Source organism: Puntigrus tetrazona, chromosome 7, assembly GCF_018831695.1.
Source record: "Puntigrus tetrazona isolate hp1 chromosome 7, ASM1883169v1, whole genome shotgun sequence".
NCBI classification, from domain to species: Eukaryota; Metazoa; Chordata; class Actinopteri; order Cypriniformes; family Cyprinidae; genus Puntigrus; species Puntigrus tetrazona.
In genome coordinates this window covers 34,992,909-35,016,473 of record NC_056705.1, presented here as the reverse complement: position 1 = coordinate 35,016,473, position 23,565 = coordinate 34,992,909, and the positions used below count along the sequence as shown (strand labels likewise).

Below are 23,565 nucleotides of genomic sequence, written 5' to 3'. Positions count from 1 at the left end.
TAACATAAATGAAACTTAAAAAGTGACTGTTTTTACAGACTCTGCATAGAAAAGCTATTCCTTATGTGAGGCGAATGAGAATTGGTTAATTTGGTATTAGCATGTTGCTAAGCTAACAGTGTGAAAAAAAAAAAACCCACAAAAGATGTTTCACACTAAAATATTGGGTAAAATAATTACTAAATATATTTTACAATACAAGACAAATGTATATGTATAATCATTTGTAGTCTTGAAACATCATCATTTTAGATACATTTTTCTGCTTGTCACAACACAAAACGAGGTTGTTTGTTCAGCAAATGATGAATGCAGCGCTGCATTCGATTTTGGTCAAATCTTTTAAGGCAGCATGCATGGCCATCTATTGTTTGAGACAGTCTGGCCCTTCACATTGGAAATGTTACGGTGATGCCCTAAAATGTGGTTGAGGTCAACTTGCTCACTAGGTTTTAAAACTTCTGTTAAATGTTCATTTAAAAAGGCCAAGGAAAGACAATGGAGCACAAGGAACCCTAATGTTCAGAAGTGCTAATGAGTCAGGTGTTAGATTTCTATTTTAGAAAACACCCGTACACATTCACACCTGCGTGTCCTGAAAAGACATGTGTACACACACACACACACACACACGAACACAAATATTTACTCTCAAACAATGGCATTTGTGGAACAGTTTGCCACAAGTCATCCTGGTTTTCCTTCTATACGGAATGATCCAGTCTCAGTAATGCAGCTCTGCATTTGCTATGCTATTTATCCACTTAGTCAAAAAATATGAAATATTTAGTCATGTATTGTTAGGTAAATATGCAACACCCTTTCAAGATGTCTACTGCCTATCAACACTAGAAATAATTGTAACCACTGTCGTTCGGATCAATTATTAATAGCTTATTTTTCTGACAGAATGTTTTAAATCTTGGATGATGTACATCTGTTTGGAGAGATGAAACAAGCTGAAAGCTTTGAGTGCCTCAATAAAGGATGTTGAGAGGAACAACAGTGGTCTACGGGGATAATGTCTTATTTTTTTCTGTTGATATTCCTTCCTCATTTCCAGAAGAGGCAGTAAATGAAGTTAAGAGACAGGCCATGTCAGAGCTGCAGAAGGCGGTGTCGGATGCTGAGAGGAAAGCTCACGAGATGATCTCTGCTGAGCGCTCCAAGATGGAGAGAGCTCTGGCTGAGGCTAAGAGACAGGCCTCTGAGGATGCACTGACTGTCATTAACCAGCAGGAGGATTCCAGTGAAGTAAGTACCATATGTAGCCAGTGATCACAATAGATGCCTATAATAGGATGTCACCTCAATTCATTTGTCACACTAAAAGTCCATGTGCTCTGGTTGTTCACCGCCCATTTTGGCAAAGGCAGCAGGTCACATACACGTTACATCCTTGGAGGAAACATCCCTGAATATAGTACTAGTACTATATTGATAGTACTATATGATAGTTTGCCAATTGGAAACATACCCGCATATACAATATTACCACATGCAACATTAAACACAATTGGTTTCATAAGCTACTCTACTACTATTTAGGGTGACCATACATGGAGAGCGGAAACATCTTGTTTTGTTTGGGCTTTGATTCCTTTTTTCATGCTTGCTGAAGGTAATGATCAAAAAATTGTTTGGCCAGGAACATGCATTGTACATAATGGACCAATCATGGTGTGTGAGAAGATGCGATCAATGGTCAAAGAGATGCAAAAATACGCTTATATATTATGTGTGTTCAACTTAAAGCGGCACAGCTCAGACAGATCAGTGACATCACAGTACCTCGAGAGCATTTTGAAAGCATAACGAACCCCCTGTATGGTACTTTGTCATACACAGATCGGTCTGCACACACAACCAAGCCAAAACCAAGATATTTTTAGGCAATATAAAAATCCTGGCCAGGACATTCCGGGATAAATTGTATGGTCACCCTAATTTAAATGCACTGTTTTACCACGGCTTAGAAATTGATAATTATTTGCATGGCAATCACAAAACAATCTTTTTTCATCTCCTCCTACAGAGCTGCTGGAACTGTGGTCGCAAGGCAAGCGAGACGTGCAGTGGATGCAATACTGCTCGCTACTGTGGCTCATTCTGCCAGCATAAGGACTGGGAGAAGCACCATCATGTATGCGGCCAGGGCCTGCCTGGGAGTAGCAGCAGCGTGCCACTCGGGACACCATCTACCACCTCCATCTCCTCCTCGTCCAGCGCGCCCCCCACACACTCCGAGAGCACCCCTCCAGGCTCCCTGTCCCTGGCAGGGCAAACCAGCAGCAGCGGCAGTCCCAAGGAAGCGAGTTCCAGCAGCGTTTCTCGCTCAACCACTCCAGCAACACCTGCCCTGATGGATTCCTCGTCCCGCTGACTGATGAACCCTAAATGTTAACCCATGCCCAGCCACGTCTACTGCTGCTACAGCATCCTTCATCCAAAACAAGCTGAGGAACCTCCATCATACTTACCATCCTCTCAAAATGAACTATGGTAACCTGGCTTCCACGTCTATGTTTTCTCAGTCTCCAAAAAACCCACCAAGGCTCAGATTCCTTCACAAAAGGATCTACTGTGTTTAATGCAACATGAGCAGGGTCTGTTATACTGGATGTCACAGAGAAAGCCAGGAAAACATGTATAGTTACACATTACATGTTTTATTCATGTATAAGACAATTTTAGGCATGGCCTCAGTTACCTACACCCTTTAAGTGAGGTGTGCTCTGTGAAATGGGGTGGAACCATACTCTGAATACATCTTGAACCAGGTAGAACTAAATATACGCTGGATGGATTCCTCTAAAATGGCTGAAAGCCACCACTGCGGGATGTCAATAGAGCACGTTGTCGCTCTGACAAATCTTCCACCACAGAGCTACTTCCTCACAACATGACACACTGCATTTCATTTTTTGGCTTTAATTAAAACAAAAGAAAAGTCCAAAAATCCAAAAGAAATAATAATGATGATGATTAATAAGAAGAATAAAACCTGTTAACTACCTTGCTAGCGAGCCAAGAAAATTTACACCAGACTCACCTCTCTGTACTGACGTGAACCCAAATGAATTTTAAGTGTGAAAAAAAAAAAAAAAAAAAAAGAACATGATCCAAACCTTTTTATTACACTGCCAAAGTTACTAAGAAGCACTCATCTTGTAACCAAACGCAAACAACTTCACCTCCTCAGCAGTAAAGCCAGCCCAGAGTTCCACAGTCTGTGGAGAGGTGGCATGGTGACTAGACACTCAAACCTTCACTGTGCCCACTGTGCTACCCACTCAGATCCTGAGGAACGCAGACTTTAGCCCGGATCCATGGCTATGGCAATGGAGGGTCGCACCTGGGATGTTTAAAGCACGTCACCCAGTCCGCCGCAAAGAGAAATGACATGAAAACGAAAGAGAAGGCGAGGATGAGTAAAGGAAAAGAGAGAGATTGGCCTCAAAAGGAAAGACGAACGGCAAAGGAACTGCCAAAAACCTCATTGGATTGTACACTAAGAACAAGCCTTTTCTTGTGAAACATTTTCGTTCGGTTTTCCTAAAGCTCTCTGAATGCTGAGACATTTCATTTTGTTGTACGATTTCATTCTCCCTCGTTTTCCAAAGCATGACAAAGACTGTAGAGTCTCACGAGACTGGCGTAGACTTGGTTCTCTTTTCTCTCGCTCTTTCTACCTCCCCCCATCTTCTATATGTTCATCCCTTTTGTCTCCTGACAGAAGCTCTAAGCAGATATCCATGAAGGGATCAAACGTTGCTTGTAGATATTACTTTCTGTTTCTGGATGTCTCTGTCTTCAATATCTGCTTGTGTGCGTACTCAGAACGAGGAACGCGTTCTTTCTTTGTCTTCTTTTAGGTTTCAGCCGAACATTGGACAGAAAAAGACACTCTAATGGGAGAGAAGCTGTGTTGTACCTATTGTTCGATTTGTTGTATCAATATTGATGATGAGAATCCTCATGTAGAATATTTTATATTGCTCGCATTGTAAGACAGTGAGAGAACGGAGGTGCAATATGAAAAGAGAATTCAGCTACTGAATGGAACCTCAGAAACGGCCCTTAGGGTATCTTATAATATAAATATACATATAAATATATCTAAAATTACCACAGTAAATTAATGTGAATGTACATAGTATTTAAAAAGAGGTCCAAAAATGAGTTTGCCAAATAACAGAAACCTTTAAAGTATAATGTCTAGAATTTAATTTCTCTCCATTTAATCTTTTCTGTCTGAATGATCATTTTACAACGTCTGTTGTAACAGCGGAGGAGAAAGAGGTGTTCACATCACTGCTCGTGTAGATTACTGCCAGAGGACTCTGCTTATGGACACGCTAGGAAGACATTTTTTTGTAGCCATAAGCATGTCGAAGCAAATGGCATCATTTTAACAACACGCCAAACCACAATAGACTGACCTAGCTTGCACCGCCGAGAAGTTCCCAGACTGGCATTTGGGAGGGAAGCCGCTAGAATCTGTGTGAAACATTGCCATCCTTTGGGCCAAAGTGTCACTGCAGTGGTCCAATGTGTAATTTGCACACACAAACACACATGCATGCACATAAAATCACAAAACCAAACCCTCAGTTATTCATAGTCTAAATGTCTGACACAAGAATCAAGCAAACGCAATCTGGTTCTCATCTGGATTTGCTAAAGTTTACGGATTTTGCTTTGGACGTCAGGTTGTGATCCAACATAGTACTGAAACATAACCCATCTTTAATGTAATCTGGATAATATCCATAGAGGTTGCTGTGTGCACCAAACAAGCTCTGCTGATCCCAACGTTCACGTTCCTTAAGGGTTGTCCGTGAATTCATTTGCAAAGGAAAAGACTACCTTTCAGAGTAAAAAGAATTTTGTCACCAGCTTACACTTGCAACCCTGTTTACAGCCTTTGTTTTGGTCAGATATCATTTTCTGCAGATTAATTGAAATGCCAGTTTTGCTGATTAAGTGGCATTACCTCTGATATGGACCAAATTTAAAAGGCCAGTTTTTTTGGTGTTGCTTTAGGTGTAAGGTGGGTTGATGGTTTCATTTTTCACAAGCCATGTGCAAATTATCAATCTTCCTACCGTATTTCAAAATTAATATATGAACTCAGCTGGGAAACATCAGCAACATGTGATCTAAAAATCAGTGAATTACTACAACGCCGATCTGATGTAACAGGTCTCTCTCTCTTTCTCGCCCAATTTGAGGAGGATTTTTCATGAACCATCCTCTCTTTCCTTACTAGCTACCTCCTGTAAACAAATCTAAGACAGTTTGAATGAATGAAACCACTAGAAGACATGCAAATCTATCATCCTGTTCAAGCTAAACCAGACATTTCAACATAGAAACAAATATGTTTTGTCCACATTTTCATGTTTACACAAGAGAAAAAAATACTCTAGAGTAGTACTTAGCGATGCTAAAGCATGCACTCTTGTGTTACTGTTGTGAGTTTGGTTACTGCCCCAGTAACGCTTCTCAAGGGTGTAAAGTAAAGTTACTTTCAAACGTCTGTGCCATTAAACCAGTTCAACCCAATTTTAACTAGCTTGCACAGCAAAATTTTCTTTAAACTGTTGCACTGCTATGACTTTAATTTATCTGTCTGTAGAAGATTACTGACTAGAAAAAACTGTTTACATTGCCCTCTTTGTTCTGACACAGTGCAACAATGAGTGAAATTGAGCTCGTGTAGTTGCACTTGCTTAGAATGTTTTGAGCCCTGAACATAAACATATCTCATTAATATCCAAAATGATAAAAGCACAGACCAAAGCATAACTGCACATCCATAGAAGCCGTTTGGACATTGCGTCACCTAAAAAACAGCAGCCTGAATGTGGGTGAGCAACTATACCCATAAACCAAAGTGTACAAAATGACCATGCTGAAAGCACAAGATGACAGTAAAAACATTAAGAGAAGAGATCGGTACTATAATTCCAAGCCAGGGGAGTGCTTGTTCCTGGCATCCAAAGCGTCAGATAAGATTACAAATGCTTCTAACATTTAAAGCAACCTTGCTCAAAGATTTCATTATGGGAACGCATGAGTGTGAGTGAGGAAAAAAAAAAATAGCGTGAGAGGTACTTTCTATTAATGATTTTGCTAAGGAACTTACTTGAATCTCAAGAGCTTTAAAATAACACCATTAGCAAAGTTGTGGTAGAGAACTTCCATAAACTCCATTTGAGCTTTGCATGTCTTGCTAGCCCAGAACTCATACAAATATGTATTTGCAATATGGCCATTCTGTTCCTAACCAAAATCGAACCAAAAACAAGAACGTGCAAATGTATCTGTGTGCTGTAATTCTGCTGTTATCTGGCGTATCGAAGGTCCGTCATTCTCAAAGCAAATCTGTGAATGCCTAGATTTGGTCAGCATTTGGCCTTGCCAGTGAGTTGGGCAGCTGCTCCGTTCAAAGATGGAAATTGGGAAAAAGAGAGAGAAACCACATCCTGCGAAATTAAGTACACTAAAGGATAACCAGTTAACAACTTGTTTTTAGTTATGACCTGTTTATCTCGACAGCCTAAAAGCCCTCGTGAAAAAAAACGAAACTGCTTAAACCAGCCTAAGGTCACCAAGCTGGTTTCTGCCTGGGAGACCAGCGATACTACCAAAACCAGCTTAAAAGAGCTAATACAAGACCAGCAAACCATTTTGGGCTGGTGTAAGTAATTTTTTATACAATATCACTGCATATCACTAATGTTGTCCAGCATAACTAAGGTTAACAAAAAGTAAAATGGAAACTTTTTTCACTTAAACCACACCAGGCTGGAGTAGAAACGCTACATTACTGTAAAACTACACATTGCTTTGACTAGCAGAGTGGGCCAGGCATTGAACATGCACACGTTAAATGCCACAACAGCAAGATACATATTTCTGTACTAAAAAAAAGCTTGGTTTTGATACATTTAGGCAAACATGATATACTGTATTGTGCAATACATCATTACAGGAAAAGGCATTGTTTCAATAGGAAAGGTCGGTGTGTTAAAGAGTTTTTTTTGTTCTCTTTCAAAGTCCTGTTATCATTCTCTAGACGATGTGAACTGTGCCAGGAGAGTTTTATTTATTTCTTGCATGCTCTTTTCCCCCTTTTGCAATTCCCTCACCCTCTCTTACTGTGCGCTTTGTTGGACATGTGACGCTGTAAACATTCTAAATCAGGTTATTGTCTGTGTTGAGATACGTATCTGTGTAATTAAAAAGACAGTGAAATATGACCAGTCTCTCAATTTGTGGATTTTTTAAAAATATGATATATATACCTGTGTCCGTTTTCTCAAAGGTGGTCCCCAATGAGGTACAACTGAAGCCGAGTTTATATACATTGCACAAAAGTAAATTTTACTCATCCATATGTGGAAAGGAAAATACAGATGCCAGTTATCTAACCGCAATAGTCACTAACCAGAATTCCTAGTGAAGGAACCAAAGAAATAAATCAAATACCTAAAATAATGATAATAAAATATTTGACTAGGCAAATTTCTTTTTTGGAATAAGATTATTTGGTTACCTCATTCTTTAGGGATTTCTACAGTCCACTTTTAACACAATAATGTGCATTTCTTTTAAGTGGACGTTCAGAATAAAATTTGAATATCAATTTAATAGTTATTCAGTGTCCACGTCATTTACAGGGGGAGACATTACCTCAAACGTCAAATATATATATATATATATATATATATATATATATATATATATATATATATATATATATATATATATATCCTATATATATCTCTTTTTTGTCAACGCACCTGATTCATATAATCAGTTCGTTAAGAGAGCGAACTGATTATATGAGAGCTCCGTGCATTAACTGTGTTCCCATCGACACGGTCCCTACACAGTGTTCATTACCCCCTACTCCCCGAGCAGGGAAAGTCCGTTAACTTCACTTCGGAACACTCATTCACGGGTTTGAGCTGTAAATAAATAAAGAAATACGATTTCAATTACGCCTCGCACACTTAAACGCACTTTGAATGCAATCATCGCGGCGTATCCGGTCACGTCCACTTCGCAGAGCACATAAGTTCGAATAGAACAAAGTTTTGAGCCGGTAAGAAAAAAAAAAAACATACAAAATGTGCAGAGCGGTGGGGCGCGAGGACTGGGATTGAGAATAGCTGAAAAAGCTCTAAAAAGCACACCTGTTTCTTCTATTACGCTCAACAGCGTCTGATTAGTCGAGACGAGTCAGGTGTGTTCGTTTAGGGCTGTAACAGGTAGGCTGTTTGCGCTGATATTGTTGACCAGCGTATATCCACCAGGTAAAGTTGGACAATCTTATATATATAAAAAAAGAATAATTGCATTATTTACTTCGTTGTTGATAGTAATAGTTATGTGGTGAGCAAAATCATTATGTACCACTATTAGGCGAGTATCAGAGACGTTTCACATGTAAACATGGCGGATCAAATTATCAATGGCGTCCGAAAGCTCGCTGTCCAGAGGTCGATTATACGATTATATCGTTCTCCTTTTCATTGCATCTTGAAATAATATTTTTTTATTCATGATTATCATTTTTTTTAGAATAATTAAATTGCTTAATAAATACTTTGAAATAGGGACGAACATATACACACAAAGGCCTACCTTACTGCAGCCTGTCAGTCTCTGGCAGTTTGGTATGGCGGCAAAGGCTTAGGTTTGCTTTTGACATTGGTGGGGACCAACGACCCACTCGCATGGTTTTCCATAATATCTCATTATATCTGTCTCATTATAGTTAATGTTTATAATGACTTTATCCTAGGCTGGAAGATTATATAGCCTACATCTTTCAGCACAACCTTTTCTGTCTTTCTGTCCATATTAAGTTATTATTTGTATTAAATGTGTGCTTGAAAGCGCGTGGTTTTGTAACTGTATTTACTTGGGTAATATGAATGGTATGAGTACGAAATTACAAAAACAAAGGCCATGCGTCGAGTATACTTAGAAAGCTGTGTGGATGTGGAAAGTAAAGTATACCCGGGCCTATACACACACATTTATTTTTATTTATCAAAATTAATTTCTAGGGACAGTTTGGTAGAAGCTGGACATTGGTAGGGACGCTTGTCCCTGGCCTCCCCCTACTTCTATGTCCCTGTATGGCGGTCTTAAGGTTGTTAAATGTTTTAATGCACTAAACAAACCCAACGTTGCTAAACGCTTATATTCCTATATATGTATTTTAGGAGAATGTATTTTAATAACTTATAAGTTAAGCCCCTCCCAAGTACGGTACTGGTAAATAAGTCATTTTGAATTTTTGGGTGAATTATTTTTTTTTTAATAGTTATAACTCTCATGTTCTTGTAGCGTAAAAATGAATGTGGTCGCAGGAAAGAAATCATACAAGAATTAGAAAAATACTACATCCTGCAAGAGATGTAATGTACACGCTGACATTTTGTTTTAACTTAAGGAGCTGTGTTTTGTGTGAAAAATAATCTTGTTCCTTCAGGAGCTGGATGTGATTCAAGCTCGTGTGCTGGAAATGGACGAGTCTGACATGCAGTATGAGGTAGAGAGAGCGTTTCCCTACAGCCCTCAGGCAGGTGAGCAGCCAGCTGGCCCACACCTGAGCCCATCTGCTGGGCCACAGTGTCTTATCACTGCCCAATGAGGCATGCCCCAGAAGGGCTGTCCTGCAGCCCGGCGTGTATAGTCTTATCTAAGGACATCTGTGCTTGCGCACGGACAGCCTTCTATGACCACTGTGAACCCTTCAGTGCTCCAAAGACGCACATACAGAGTTCCTACACACTTTGGCAAGTCCATGTATACAACACACAAGTGTCATTCTCTAATGGCAAAATATGGACTTTGCTGACTAATGATATTTAATTATGTAGGAGAAAGCAGGATTAGTTTTGTCCATTTCAGTCTTGACTGGAAATATAAATCTTTCCATCTTTAGCAGGGAAAAAGATAGTTTGTTGTTTGTAAACGATGCGAGAATTCTTAAAGGAAAAAGCCTATAATGCTATATAGATTGTTATTGTGATGCAAACAAAGAATTGAAATGGATGAAAGACTTCACTGTTAACCTTTTTCTTTTTTTAATTATAAAATTGGCTTTCCTTGTGCGGTTTCATTGGGTATTTACCAAAATAGTTTAACAAAAATATTAGAATTACATTTTTAAAAGTAGTGGTTCACTATTGGTGGGTCTACCACGAAGAACTGAACCTTTCCATTGCACAAAAAAACCCCAACAACAAAAAAAGCTAGCTTGTTTGGGTTTTCCATAACCTTAATGCAGAAAAAAGCTTGTATTTAATTAACATCAAATATTGCTATTTAGGGTATTTTTTTATACTAATGCTACTAAGTTTGTACAATTGGATTTTTCACAGAGTACCTTACAGTTACTGAATTATATTACCCAAATATAGCACTAGCCCTGGACCTTCCTATCATGTATCACCTTAAATGACATTCATTATTTAAAATATAATGTTAATATTTTATATGATTTATAATTAACTTTATAATCTTCCCTTCCTCAGGATTATTCTTCAGTATGAACCATGAGGAGAAAATAGATTCCGATAGGAGATCTATCTATGTGGGGAATGTAAGCTGCTTACCTTCTTAAGATCTCCTTTTCTAAGTTACCGAAATAAGCAGAACAGATTTGAACTTTGTTTTAATATTGTATTTTCATCATGCATTACAGGATGCCGTTATTTGTAGTGTATGTTTATGGAAGGCTACAAGCAGTATTGTTTGACTTGCAGGTGGATTATGGAGCAACCGCAGATGAACTGGAGATGTACTTCAATAGCTGCGGTCACGTTAACAGAGTCACAATCCCATATAATAGATTCACAGGCCATCCGAAAGGGTACGTACCAATCTGGCTCCCAAACAAAACGATTTTACATAAAACATCAGTACGTTTCACGAGCATGTTTTCCTTGTAGCTTCGCCTACATTGAGTTCTCAGAGAGGGAGTCCGTGAGGACCGCCATGACTTTAGATGAAACGCTATTCAGAGGACGTGTCATTAAGGTGAGATGGAAATGTATTGCGATGGGATATGGTTATGCATTACATGGAAATGAGAAACCACAGCTGGATATGGCCCAAATCAGTTTTGGGGTTCGGCGGTGTGAACAGAAAAATATCATGTCAATTTTGATATTTTCAGGTCCGATCTGAGCCACTTTCACGCGTAAGAATAAATCGGATAAAAGAATACATCGTCTTTTGATAACGTTTTGGATTAAAAGTAAGGGACAATTTAAGAAAGCCAAGAAAATCAAGTCACAAATGAACATTAGCTTTACAAACACTGCAATAATTCTTATACATTTAAATTCTTAAATAAAGGTTCTTTATTGGCATTGATGAGACTTTCCTTGGCACAAAGGATCTTTTAAAATGGACTGTTGACAAATGTTTTCATGCAGTGTTCTCCAGACTAAGAAAAGTAGTTCTTTTAAGAACTGTTCACTGAAAGATGCTTTGTGGAACTGAGAGCGGCTCTTAAGTCCTGTTCACACCAAGAATAATTATAAAGAGAATGATAATAGCGTGCACATCAGTGGACGATATCGTCTGTTTATTCTCAGCGTATGTCTGCGGCTTTACATTTTAAAGTTCATTATAAGATGGATTCTGATTGGGTGTGTTTTTAGCATTCATCAGCTGGAAAAAATCATTCTGAAAGTGATTCTCTGTGCCTTAAATGTTTTAATTGTGGTGTGGATTCTGCTATTTTTAAATTTTTTTTATACTGAGAATGATTTTTGGAACTACATTCTTATCAATATCTTTTATAGTACTTGTGCTTGGTGTGAATGGGCTTTACTGTGACCTGGTCATAAGTAGCACGGTTATATTTGTAGCAATAGCCAGTAATATATTGTATGGTTTAAAATGATTGATTTTACTTTTTATGAAAAAAATAAAAAAATCATTAAGACAGTAAGATCCTGTTCCATGAAGATTTCCTACTATAAATAGCAATATTTAATTGTTGATTGGTAATATGTATTTCTAAGAATTTCATTTGGACGACTCTCAAGGAGATTTTTCTCTATTTAAACTAGTTTGCACCCTCAGACTCTTAATTTTTTTTTTTTTTTAAATAGTTGAATCTCAGCCAAATATTTTTCAATCCTAACAAATCATACATCAATGGAAAGTTTATTTATATAGCTATATGTATCTCAATAACTATATAGACACTAACGACTAGTTTTGTGGTTCAGAGTTATGAAAAACCCTGTTTTTAGGAGTGTGGTAAGCTGCATGTTTCAGTTTAGTGACTCCCACATCTTAATTATTACGTCACAACAAACACATGACCTTTAAATTTAGAATTGGGCACTATTGCTTGTGGTGTAAATGTAGGCTCCAGTGTCTGTTTGTTTGAAATGATTTTTGTATTAAAAAAAAAAGAATTTCACATCAAGCTCTTTGTGCACTAGGTATTGCCAAAAAGAACAAACATTCCAGGTTTCAGGACTACAGATACATACTTGCGTGGAGGTTGGTCCCGGGGACGAGGTTTCCGTCCCTCGAGATTTTACAACCCATTCAGGGGCTGCCACTTCATTAGGTCAGTCAATACATAACAGTACCTTGCATGATATAGAGGTTTAATTGTCTTAGAGCAGCGGTTCATAAATTGCACTCTTCTCTCTCTCACACTCACACACACACACACACACACACACACACACACACACACACACACACACACACACATACATATATATAACTGATTCAATAATCTGATGTAGTAGCCTTACACATTAAACCTAAATTAATACAGAAAAGAATTTAGATTTGTGAAGACTTTAATATAGTATTATCATAGTAGTGTATTTACATTTATACTTTATTGCAAATGTGACCTTTGTACATCCATATTGTAAATCCATCATTTAGAGCATAATTTTTTAAGATGCTATAAAACTGTAATTTTTGTTTTTAGGGAAAATGGAAGAGCCGATCCTTGGGTTAATTCTTTTTGATATTCAGTTTTGACTTTTCTGTTATCTTCAAAGCACTTCTTGGTGCTGATTAATTTATGTTTCAGTAATTGCATGACGGGAGCTCAGTTATTATTTTTCTGTGTGCGCGTAGCTTGAACGACACTACAAAAACGGAGACTTGATTTGTATTGATTGGTTACTATTTTATTCAATTTCTTTAAAAAAAAAAACACTATGCCTGTGAGAGGCTGATATGTCTTGTGAATTTCAGTACTTTGTCTATTTTTGAATTTCAGTGCTTGCATTTAAGTCTAATCGATGTAAATAAAATCAACATTATCACACAACATTTCATGAAACAAATTAAATATTTATTTTCACCTCACGAACAATACGCAACAGACACCGATGTAAACATTATACAATTGCGAAGAAAGGACATCAGCAGGCCGGCACCATCATAGTTGAAACTATACTGTCAAAAGCCCTGAGAAGAAGAAAAATTTTTTTATTAGCACAGGGGTCACCAGACTATGTGTTCTGCAGAGTTTCGCTCTAATCCTAATCAAACGCACCTGAACCAGCTAACCGAGCTCTTATTAAGCATACTAGACACTTGCGACAAGTCGAGTTGGAGTTAAACTCTGCCGAAAAGCCCTGTAGTAGCAGTATGTATTCACTAAATGCACTTACTTCGATTGAATTGGATCACCAGGGTTGTAGAACGGGTTGCACATTACATCGGTAAAGGAGTTGTGCAACTTTCTAAACATCTGAGGAAAAACGAAACGCTCGTTACACCCATCTGGTTGACTTTTGTTGCGAAACTGACGCAGTAAACCTACGGAACTTACACTTCTAATTTCGTTGTCTCGCAGAGATGTGTTGGAGGAGTCAACAACAATCACAAACTTTACCTTAGAGTTTGTCACATAACCATATCTGTCATTATCGTTAAGGCGTTGGCAATTAACAATTAAAAATGCATTAGATATCATTCCACGCTAAAGGGTACTTCACTCAAAATTGAAAAAACGTTGTTAAAATACGAATTTCTTCTGTGGAATACAAAAGATGGCATTTTAGGTTTTAGTAACAGGAGTCAGCCATACCGATTACGATACAAATGATAGTAATTTCTATAAATTAAGTCATTCAATGATGGCAAATTAGACGCTTTGTTGCTCAGTGTGATCATCTCAAAATGGTCAAATATTAACTCGCATATTATTCCTTCACTATTAAAGTTCCATCACCACCGATGTCAAAATTGACAATTTTGGAATATCGCACCGTTAAATGATTGACTTTTTAATTACATCAACATCCACTTCCAGTTGCAACAACATTTCTAATGTTGCAAATGAAAATCCATCAATCCAATCACTTTCTGATGGATGGAATGTTATACACTCCGGCTCTACGGTTTTTTTCTTATTTGATAGGATGGAAATGGATCACAATAAGCAATGCACTTCTTCTTTACAACTGTTTAATGCCGACTTTAAGGATACACTTTGTAGTCCTCAGTCGGATAGAGGAGTCCCAGATAAAGCTCCCTCTGGTCAGCCAAGGCTTTGCCCACACCGGAGATCTTCTCCTCCACCACGTCCAGAGAAGTGTGCACTGTGTAGTGGAACTTGAGTTCCCCCTGTGTAGGAATGCTCCGAATGTACAGGGGATAGTTCTGCGGAGGTCAACGTAAAGTTGGTCAAGTTTGCTAGTGCAGGAAACACAATTTCAGACTGTAACGTAACTTAATGTGCACAAATTTACAATTAAACATGAAATACACTGAAATAATCTGTTGATCAGTACATGAATGCTACCTTAGACTATGGTTTTTCCGGAAGGCAATGTTTAGTTATTTACAGAAAACGTCTAATTTGTAAAATATTCATAAGATGTCATTTCAGCTTATATAAGTTGTGTATACTATAAAAGATAATGCATTTACTGGACCATAAAAAGGACTTCAAGGTAAAACAGCATTCATTTTAATAGACGTTCAATGACAGAACAGATATCATCTTAATAAGAAGCAGGTTTTTCATTAAATTTTAAATTAGAAAAGTGCTATCTAAAATGCTCATTTTTAAAATATGACTTATGCCCGTATCAACACTGTAGCACCTACCGTTCATCCAGGAAGTGTTTTGTATGTATCTTTCTGCAACAATACGAGGGAGCTAATAAAGTATACCCTACTATTATTAATGTCTGCATTTATTTAAGAAGCTGTGTAATAAGCAGGATGCGGTAACGTCATCAGCCAAGTGTCATAATTACTATTTTTTTAATTTAATATCAGAAATAGCTGAAAGATTGCACAAAATAATACAGACCAATACACTTAGTTAAATTTTGATTTACTTTGTGTATTTATGCATCTCTATAATTGTTAATGCCGTTAAAGTTTCCTGTATGTGGGGTGGGGTATCTTAAATGAAAAGACCCGCCCCGTGTGTTAGAGGCAGACTTCTAAACAACAATTTAACTTCAACTTAAAACGTAAACACGGAAATCTAATGATGTAAAAACACTGACACAAAAACAAACGCCCCTCGACCTCCCGTGACAAAAAACATACCTAAAAACAACGTACATTTCTAAAACATGGCATTTTTAATGTTATACCACGCCGCATATACTGCAGTTGTGCCGTTTCGATGAATTTATATTAAAAACGCTATGCATCACATCTGCTAGTAAACCCCGATAGCACCTCTATAGCACCTCTGATAGCGCAAATCCACCAAATCTGATGAATCCAGCACGTCGGATCTTAGATACTTTCAACCACAACCGAGAAATCATTCGCTGTGTCATAGAAAAGACGAAACGTTTTCACTTGCCTCCTTCGCAATGACTGCTATGCACACCGCCATGATGACGCTACAAGCACGGTCACGTGACACGCAAAGTCACGTGATTCATAGTTTCATAGCGCTTGTGACTATGTGCTATACTTCTCGTGATGCGAACAAATGCGCTTCGAGTTGTTGGATGTTTGGTATACTTAACAGTTCCGCTTTAGAGTGCACTTCCTGAAAGTTAGAATGTGTTGTGTGAAGATTTAAAAGAAACTTGCAATGAATCTTGAGGCTGTGATCTGTGTCTTATGGGCATTATGTGTGGGTCAGACTGCAGGAAGCCAGCATGGTCCAAACATCATCATCATGCTTATGGATGATGTAAGTCCTTTGGAAGTCTTTTTCTTCCAGGTTTGAATGACCAACTAACTTCAGTATGATACTAAAACCTACTCTTTTGTGTGTGTGGGCGCGCGCGATCACATATATAAGCACGTGCGCGCGCGCCCACAATCAGACATCAGAACATGAATGCATTAGAAGGGATGATTTGTATGAACCATGCCTCTGCATAAAAAATATTACTGTAGTTCAAACAGAAGAACATGTGGCTAGCAACACTTCGGATTGATTCCAAGGAAATGTACAAACTGATAAAATGTATATTTTGAATGTAGTGTGTGTGTGTGTGTGTGTGTATTTATAAATGTTTTGTTTACTTTTTGTACTTTTGAAACCTGGCATAGTAAAAATGGTATATGCAAAATGGTGTGGTGCAAAAGTTTTAAACAGATGTAAAAACAATGCTGTGATCAAAGAATGCTTTAAAAAAAATGGAAGTGTTAAACATTTTTCATAAATGAACAAATGAGAAGTATAAATCAAATCAATATTTGGTGTGACCACCCTATGCCTTCAAAACAGCAGCAATTTTTCTCATTCACCATCACTCGATGATGTTGAGATCAGAGCTCCGTGAGAGCCATGCCATCATTTCCAGTATTTGTTCTTCTTTACGCTGAAGACAGTTCTTAATGATTGTGGCTGTACGTTTGGGGTCATTGTCCTGCTGCAGAATAAATTTGGGGCCAATCATGCGCCTCCCTGATGGCAATACATTATAGATATATATCTGCCTGTATTTCTCAGCATTGAGAACACCATTAATCCTGACCAAATCTCCAACTCCATTTCAGAAATGCAGCCCCAGACGTTCAAGGGACCTCCACCATGCTTCACTGTTGCCTGCAGACACTCATTATTGTGCCGCTCTCCAGCTCTTCGACAAACAAACTGCCTTCTGCTACAGCCAAATATTTCAAATTTTGACTCATCAGTCCAGAGCACCTGCCCCCATTTTTCTGCACCCCAGTTTCTATGTTTTCGTGAACACTTGAGTCTCTTGGCCTTGTTCCCACGTCGGGGGAAAGCTTTTTGGCTGCAAATGAAGACCACTTCTGGCCAGACTTACCCAGACAGTAGATGCGTGTACCTGGGTCCCACTGGTTTCTGCCAGTTCTGAGCTGAACCAAGTTTCCTTGGCCGACCACTGCATCTACGACCCTCAACGTTGCCCGTTTCTTTTCTTCAAAAGAGCTTTAAGAGCACATCTTGAAACCCCGCTCTTTGAAATCTTTGTCTAGGAGAGACGTTGCTGATGCAGTGTAACTACCTTGTGTCTTGTTGCTGTGCTCAATCTTTCACAACCTCACCTTGGTAGAAGAGTTTGGCTGTTCCTCACCCAGTTTTAAACCTTCTCCTACACAGCTGTTTCTGTTTCAGTTCATGACTGGGTTTCAACCTTCATGTGACACTGATGATCATCAGCACTTGTTTGGTATAAGTGGTTGATCATACACCTGACTATAATCCTACAAAATCCCTGACTTTATGCAAGTGTTCCTATAAGAATTGATGCCGGTTTGAAGGCAATCTGCTGAGCTATAGTTTACTTCCATAAAATATATAAATAAATAATCCCATGGAATAAATAATCACTTTTTTTACACCCAAAATTAGAATCATGCTCTCATACCATATTCTCTGTATCTCTCCGCAGATGGGCTGGGGCGATTTGGGAGTATTTGGGGAGCCCTCCAAGGAAACTCCAAACTTGGATCTGATGGCTGCTCAGGGGATGCTGTTTCCAAACTTCTACACTGCCAACCCTCTGTGTTCCCCCTGTATGTGCTGCTTCTGGGCTTGCCTTTATCTCTCTATCACATTGTTGTTGTTCGGAACATTAGCATACTGCTTACTGCACATTACTGTACGCTGCCTACGATAAATGTTTTTAGCAATAGTACTGCAGGCTACGATATGCATTGCTTAATAATTCAGATAGTAAATGCAGTTATTCATTTTGCTGGTCCAAGCAAACAATAAAGTAAAGAAAGACATGTTAATTATTTCATTTAGATGCCGCTTTGCTTATGAAGCATTCTGCACAGTTTTGCCAAAGAAGTAACTCATCTGGGTATTTCATGCACATTTGCATATTATCTACTGTAAAAACGTGTTTTAAATATGTCTAACCTGAGTCTAGACGGGGCTATTCAGCTACGATTTCGTACATGAGAAGCAAATTGACTTATCTCGTAATTTGCTAGAATTTTATAAAACACTGTTGAAAGTGTCAGAACGGATCTCAGATTGAACGATTATTTTCCCTTTTGAATGCGAACGACCACCACGTCCATAACAAAAAAAATTAATTCTACAGTGTATCCTAGTACAAAACAAACTGGATAAATAAAAAAAAGTATGTATTTTGTTTGAGGTGACTTGCATTGAATGCATTGATTTTACGATGCAATTGCAAATATTATCCTTTTCATTCTCTCTCTTTTTTTTTTTTTTTGTCTTCCTGCTGAGGAAGAAAACAATTCTTCAAATGCTTCAGCTGTTTTAATTCCACGTGAGAACACAAGACGTGTGTGGCTGCATGATAGTGAGAGGACGACTTATTATGCTAATGAGGATAATACACCAACAGTACCAAAATATGCTAATTATGCATAATTTGGGAATTTGAATGGACTTGCTATGCAGAGCAGGCCTTCTATTAGTCCTCTTTTCAATTCTAATTAATTTTTAAGCAAATAAGGCTTAATCAATTGTTAATCTCGAATGTGTGAGATGAAAGTGCCTGGAGCACCCGTACCTGCCGCTGTAGAGAGACGTTATTACAGAGCTTTGCTTCGCAACCTTAATTAGGATTTTAATCACAAAGTAGATAGTGGAGAACTTCCTAATCACAATATCCAGGGCGAGCTCTCTCATGTCCAACGTCTCTTTCCTTTCTTTCCCTTTGAAATTAAGTCTTAAATACCACATGATTTAAATTTCAGAGAATGCAGAAGTACCGCGAATGAGCATTTTGAACTTTGGATAGATTTTTAAACTTGCTTCTAAAGAGCAAGACTTTGCAGTAATCGAGTGCAGAATTGGACAAAATAACGTGAGCGCATGGCCAATACTTAATTTTTAAGGTTCTGCCAACATTTGCCTTTAATATAATCCTTTCATCTTTTTAAGATTCAACTGGTAACTATTCCAAGTTTTTCGAATGTTGTCTATAAAAGCATCTTCCAGTTGCTTTAGATAGATGATGGATCGGATCGGTTTCTCATTCTTCTCCAGTCGGTTCACATTGGTTTAATAATTGGAAATGTTTTGTGATCATAACACCATATTTTTTACATTTTAGCTTTGTTGTCTGTGACCAACGTTATGACAATTGCAGCTCTTTCACCATGCTGAAGTTCTCTTTGGTTGTAGTGGGAACAGTCTTCAAGAGGAGTGCTGAGGTTTTCTTCACTTTTTCCTGCAGACGTTTGGCATTGTTTGGATGGTCCTGACCATTCACATGTTCTGTTATTTATCATAACTGTGAAGATTTTCTTGAGATACCAAAGAGTTGGGCTGTTAAGGTTATAAATACTTTCGCTTGAAGGGGCTACCGTGATTTGTTGTGTTGCATTTGGAGCCAAATACGAGAAAAACGCATACAAACGTTTCAGACTCGGTGCGAAAGCACCTTAAGAGTAGATGCATCTTTGTTGTTTACTTCATAATTTATCTGTATTCTACAGCCAGGGCCGCTTTGCTTACTGGAAGACTTCCTGTGCGAAATGGATTCTACACCACCAATGCTCACGCTAGGAACGGTAAGATCGTAAACAATATCCTTCTTTCCTCAGCCCTCCTTCGCTATTATCAGTTTATCTACTCTTACAACTTTATGGCGCACTCCTGTAATGCATTCTCTCTCCTCCAGCATACACGCCTCAGGAGATAGTGGGGGGAATATCTCAGGACGAGATCCTGCTTCCAGAGCTGCTGAAAAAGAAAGACTATGTCAGCAAGATCATCGGCAAATGGTGAGATTCCCTGTAGCGTCTCTCAAGAGATGTCTTTCTCAGAATGGTTATACGAGCTATAATAGAGTATGAAGTATATGAGTTAAGTTTAAAGAAAAGCTAACAATGATAAATCATTTGAAAATCAATAAAAATGAAACGCTTGCTAAAAATGGAAAGTTTATCTGCATATCACATGACCAGAACTGTAAACATGCAAACGGTATTTTATTATTAAAAAAATTCTTTTAAAATCTCAGGTATACTTCACATAAATATATTAAGTCGGAGAGGATCCAATGACAAAAAAAGGAAAATTCAATAGATGATAAAGAGGAATTAGGGAGAGACGGTTAATAATTTATTGCTCTTGTGTAAATAATATGTAATCATGTATTGTAATCATATAAAAAAGTATTTTAAATGTAATTGAATCAAATTAAAAATACTACATTTTTTGGGATCTGATTACGCAATCCAGAATACATGTAATCAGTTACTACCAGCTCTCATCGCATTCAATGTGCACTGCTTTCATACTATTTTAGCATCTGTACTATCGAAAGTTAAATGTAATGTCAATAATAATTTGTGATGCACACAATAGCTATTCTTTAATTTCGTTATATTTGTATTTTGTGTAAACATTATTAATTTACAATAAAATGTTTTGTAAAGCAGCATTAAAATTTCGTTATGAGAAATACCTATAATGGCATCTAAAGTTTAAACATTTTATTGCTTGAGTTGCGCTTGTAGTTATTAATGTGATTTGATCTTATTTTAATAATTGTAATGTTTTTTTAAATAATTAAAAATATACACACATATTGCATAGGCCGTATGTTCTTTTGAAAAGTAATTTTTTTTTTTTTTTTTTCTCCTTCCTCAGGCACCTTGGGCACAGAACTCAATATTTACCTCTGAAGCATGGCTTTGACGAATGGTTTGGTTCCCCCAACTGCCATTTTGGCCCCTACAATAACAGTGTTCGTCCCAATATACCCGTCTACAACAACTCTGAGATGACAGGAAGGTGAGGTGCAAATATAAGGCATGTTATAAGTGGCGCTTGCTAAAAAAACGCCTTTGAAAACACGTAGCAACATCAGATTTAAACGGGCAGGCTCCCCTCGAATTTTCTTCAGCAAATGTAAAAATCTTGTTCTGCTTCGCGCGAACGTGTCCTTTTGGCGACGTTTCGTTTTTCATCTTTTTATACCAGCTGCAGTGTGCTATCTCATTTTCTGCCCATTTGTTCATTCCAAAACAGCCATATGTGCATTCTGGGTCATTGGCTTTAGCGATAGGACCGGTTTTGCGCTTAGCAGTGGGTTTAATCAGCACGGCGTGTTTGAGCCTGGCCAGATAAACACGCACACGCTCGCACCCAAGAGATGGCAGGTTGCGTTAGCGGTATGTTAGGACACCTGGAACAGCCGGAGCATAAGAGAGCTGCCTCTACCATTCCACGCCTCAGCACCTTCTCACAACGCGTGTGTCTTCTGAGACACAATCTCGCAATTTACCTCTTCAAATTCACTTTGTGATCACACCCTGGTGCAGCACTCGGTTTAGGAAGCTTGTCATTTGGAACAGGAGCTCATATGGTGTTGAAATGAGTTTGTAGGGACGGTCTCATTAGATCTGCAGGAATCTGTTTATTTTGCAGGTATTACGAAGAGTTTGAGATAAACGTGAAAACAGGGGAAGCCAACCTCACCCAAATCTATTTGAAGGTGAGTTTTCCTGTTCAATGGCTTGATTAATGTTTATTTGTGTGGATCAGAGCTTGTTGATGTGGATAGATGTGCCTGATGTTGTTTTTGATCCTATCTGTCTCCAGGAAGGCTTGAACTTTATCTCTCAGCAAGCCATGGCCCAGCGGCCCTTCTTTCTCTACTGGGCTCCAGATGCGACCCACGCGCCTGTCTACGCCTCCGAACACTTCCTGGGAAAGAGCCAGAGGGGGCGGTATGTGAACGTTGCTAAGTATCTCATCTATTGTAACTCACCCAGCATGTTTGTGCTAATCACACGAATGCACACTTAAATAATGCTTGTTTTTAGAAAAGGTGTTGTGTATCGTTTTTAGTAAGCCATCTATCTATTAAGCCACCCTCCTGAAAACAACCCAGAATGCATCAGCAAATGTATATAGTATACCACTAAAAGTTTATTATTTATTACACAAATATATTTATGCAGAGTGAAACCAAACACGGCACCCCAAGTGAATGTAGGGTAGAAAATGCAACTGATATCACCATATTTCCAAAGTTAATTTGTGTTACAATTTAAATATGCACTGATTTCTGTACATTTATAAAGCAGAAACCTGAACATTGGATAAAACCATGATTTATTCAAAATCCTTCTTTTGTTTTGCTATTGGATATTTACTAAAATGCAGTTGACTAAATATTTTTGCCATGTTTTTAAATGTAAAATGTTGTAAAGTCAGGCAAATGGACAAACTTATTTGTACTAACCTTTAAAATATACAGTGGTGTGAAAAAGTGTTGGCCCCCTTGCTGATTTGTTATTTTTTTGCATGTTTATCATTATGTTAATGCTTCAGATCATCAAACTAATTTAAATATTAATCAAAGATAACTTAATCCTGGTTTATCACACAGTTCAAGAAATTCAAAAACAAATGAGAAAAAAAGTAGCTGAGATTTATCAGTTTGGAAAGGGTTATAAAAAAACAACAACATCCAAAGAACTGCAGGCCTCACTTGCCTCAGTTAAGGTCAGTGTTCCTGACCCTACCATAAGAAAGAGACTGGCTGCCTGCATGGCAGAGTTCCAAGACGAAAACCGCTGCTGACCAAAAAGAACATAAAGGCTCAACTCAGTTTTGCCAGAAAACATCTTGATGATCCCCAAGACTTTTTGGAGATTACTCAACGAGACAAAAGTTGAACTTTTTGGAAGGTGTGAGTCCAATTACATTTGGTGTAAAAGTAACGCAGCAATTCAGAAAAAGAACGTCATACCAAAAGTAAAATAGGGTGGTGTTAGTGTGATGGACTTGCTGTGATAAATGGAACCATGAATCCTGCTGTCTACCAAAAAATCCCGAAGGATTGTCCAGCCATCTGTTTGTGGCCTCAAGCTGCAGGACAATGATCAAAAAACACACCAGCAAATATCTGAAGAAAAACAAAATGAATATTTTGGAGTGGCCTAGTCTTGATCTGAATCTTATTGAGATGCTGTGACATGACCCTAGAAAGACGGTTCATGCTTGAAAACCCCCCAATGTGGCTGAATTGCAACAGTTCTGGAAAGATGAGTCGGCCAAAATTCCTCCACAGCGCTGTAACAGACTCGTTGCAAGTTATCGCAAACGCTTGATTGCAGTTGTTGCTGCTAAGGGCGGCC

The 23,565-nt window shown here is 38.2% G+C and overlaps 4 protein-coding genes across 12 annotated transcripts in view; 3 read left to right on the top strand and 1 right to left on the bottom strand.

Annotated features, from left to right (window-relative positions):
• cbfa2t3 (CBFA2/RUNX1 partner transcriptional co-repressor 3) overlaps nucleotides 1-7,268 on the top strand; it is a 45,017-nt gene extending 37,749 nt beyond the window's left edge. For all 5 annotated transcript variants that reach the window (XM_043245626.1, XM_043245625.1, XM_043245624.1 and 2 more), the window contains 2 exons: nucleotides 1,064-1,254; nucleotides 2,036-7,268. In XM_043245626.1, coding sequence (XP_043101561.1) covers nucleotides 1,064-1,254; nucleotides 2,036-2,383 — 539 coding nt within the window. In that variant the 3' untranslated portion in view covers nucleotides 2,384-7,268. The remainder of the gene's footprint in view (nucleotides 1-1,063; nucleotides 1,255-2,035) is intronic.
• A 779-nt stretch (nucleotides 7,269-8,047) lies between these two features.
• Nucleotides 8,048-13,208, top strand: pabpn1l (PABPN1 like, cytoplasmic). 4 transcript variants are annotated; one of them, XM_043245643.1, is made up of 7 exons: nucleotides 8,048-8,116; nucleotides 9,515-9,608; nucleotides 10,563-10,630; nucleotides 10,794-10,900; nucleotides 10,980-11,067; nucleotides 12,492-12,622; nucleotides 13,001-13,208. In XM_043245643.1, exons 2-7 carry the CDS (start codon nucleotides 9,548-9,550, stop codon nucleotides 13,038-13,040), a joined length of 495 nt encoding a protein of 164 aa, XP_043101578.1. In that variant the 5' UTR covers nucleotides 8,048-8,116; nucleotides 9,515-9,547; the 3' UTR covers nucleotides 13,041-13,208. The 4 variants fall into 4 exon arrangements, with proteins under 4 accessions (XP_043101578.1, XP_043101579.1, XP_043101577.1 ...); XM_043245644.1 differs by lacking the exon at nucleotides 8,048-8,116 and adding an exon at nucleotides 8,161-8,257; XM_043245642.1 differs by lacking the exon at nucleotides 8,048-8,116 and adding an exon at nucleotides 8,170-8,327.
• Nucleotides 13,209-13,350: 142 nt separating this feature from the next.
• Nucleotides 13,351-15,968, bottom strand: trappc2l (trafficking protein particle complex subunit 2L). 2 transcript variants are annotated; one of them, XM_043245647.1, is made up of 5 exons: nucleotides 15,857-15,968; nucleotides 14,516-14,688; nucleotides 13,856-13,943; nucleotides 13,695-13,774; nucleotides 13,351-13,488 (listed from the first exon to the last, which is right to left on the bottom strand). In XM_043245647.1, the coding sequence occupies exons 1-5, from the start codon at nucleotides 15,887-15,889 to the stop codon at nucleotides 13,443-13,445; spliced, it is 420 nt and encodes a 139-aa protein (XP_043101582.1). In that variant the 5' UTR covers nucleotides 15,890-15,968; the 3' UTR covers nucleotides 13,351-13,442. The 2 variants fall into 2 exon arrangements, with proteins under 2 accessions (XP_043101582.1, XP_043101581.1); XM_043245646.1 differs by having other exon boundaries at nucleotides 15,738-15,863.
• Nucleotides 15,969-16,056: 88 nt separating this feature from the next.
• galns (galactosamine (N-acetyl)-6-sulfatase) overlaps nucleotides 16,057-23,565 on the top strand; it is a 30,698-nt gene continuing 23,189 nt past the window's right edge. Inside the window, exons 1-7 of the mRNA XM_043245633.1 lie at nucleotides 16,057-16,195; nucleotides 17,874-17,997; nucleotides 19,909-19,983; nucleotides 20,094-20,196; nucleotides 21,068-21,211; nucleotides 21,848-21,914; nucleotides 22,022-22,149. Of these exons, the coding sequence (XP_043101568.1) occupies nucleotides 16,094-16,195; nucleotides 17,874-17,997; nucleotides 19,909-19,983; nucleotides 20,094-20,196; nucleotides 21,068-21,211; nucleotides 21,848-21,914; nucleotides 22,022-22,149 (743 nt within the window). The 5' untranslated portion in view covers nucleotides 16,057-16,093. The remainder of the gene's footprint in view (nucleotides 16,196-17,873; nucleotides 17,998-19,908; nucleotides 19,984-20,093; nucleotides 20,197-21,067; nucleotides 21,212-21,847; nucleotides 21,915-22,021; nucleotides 22,150-23,565) is intronic.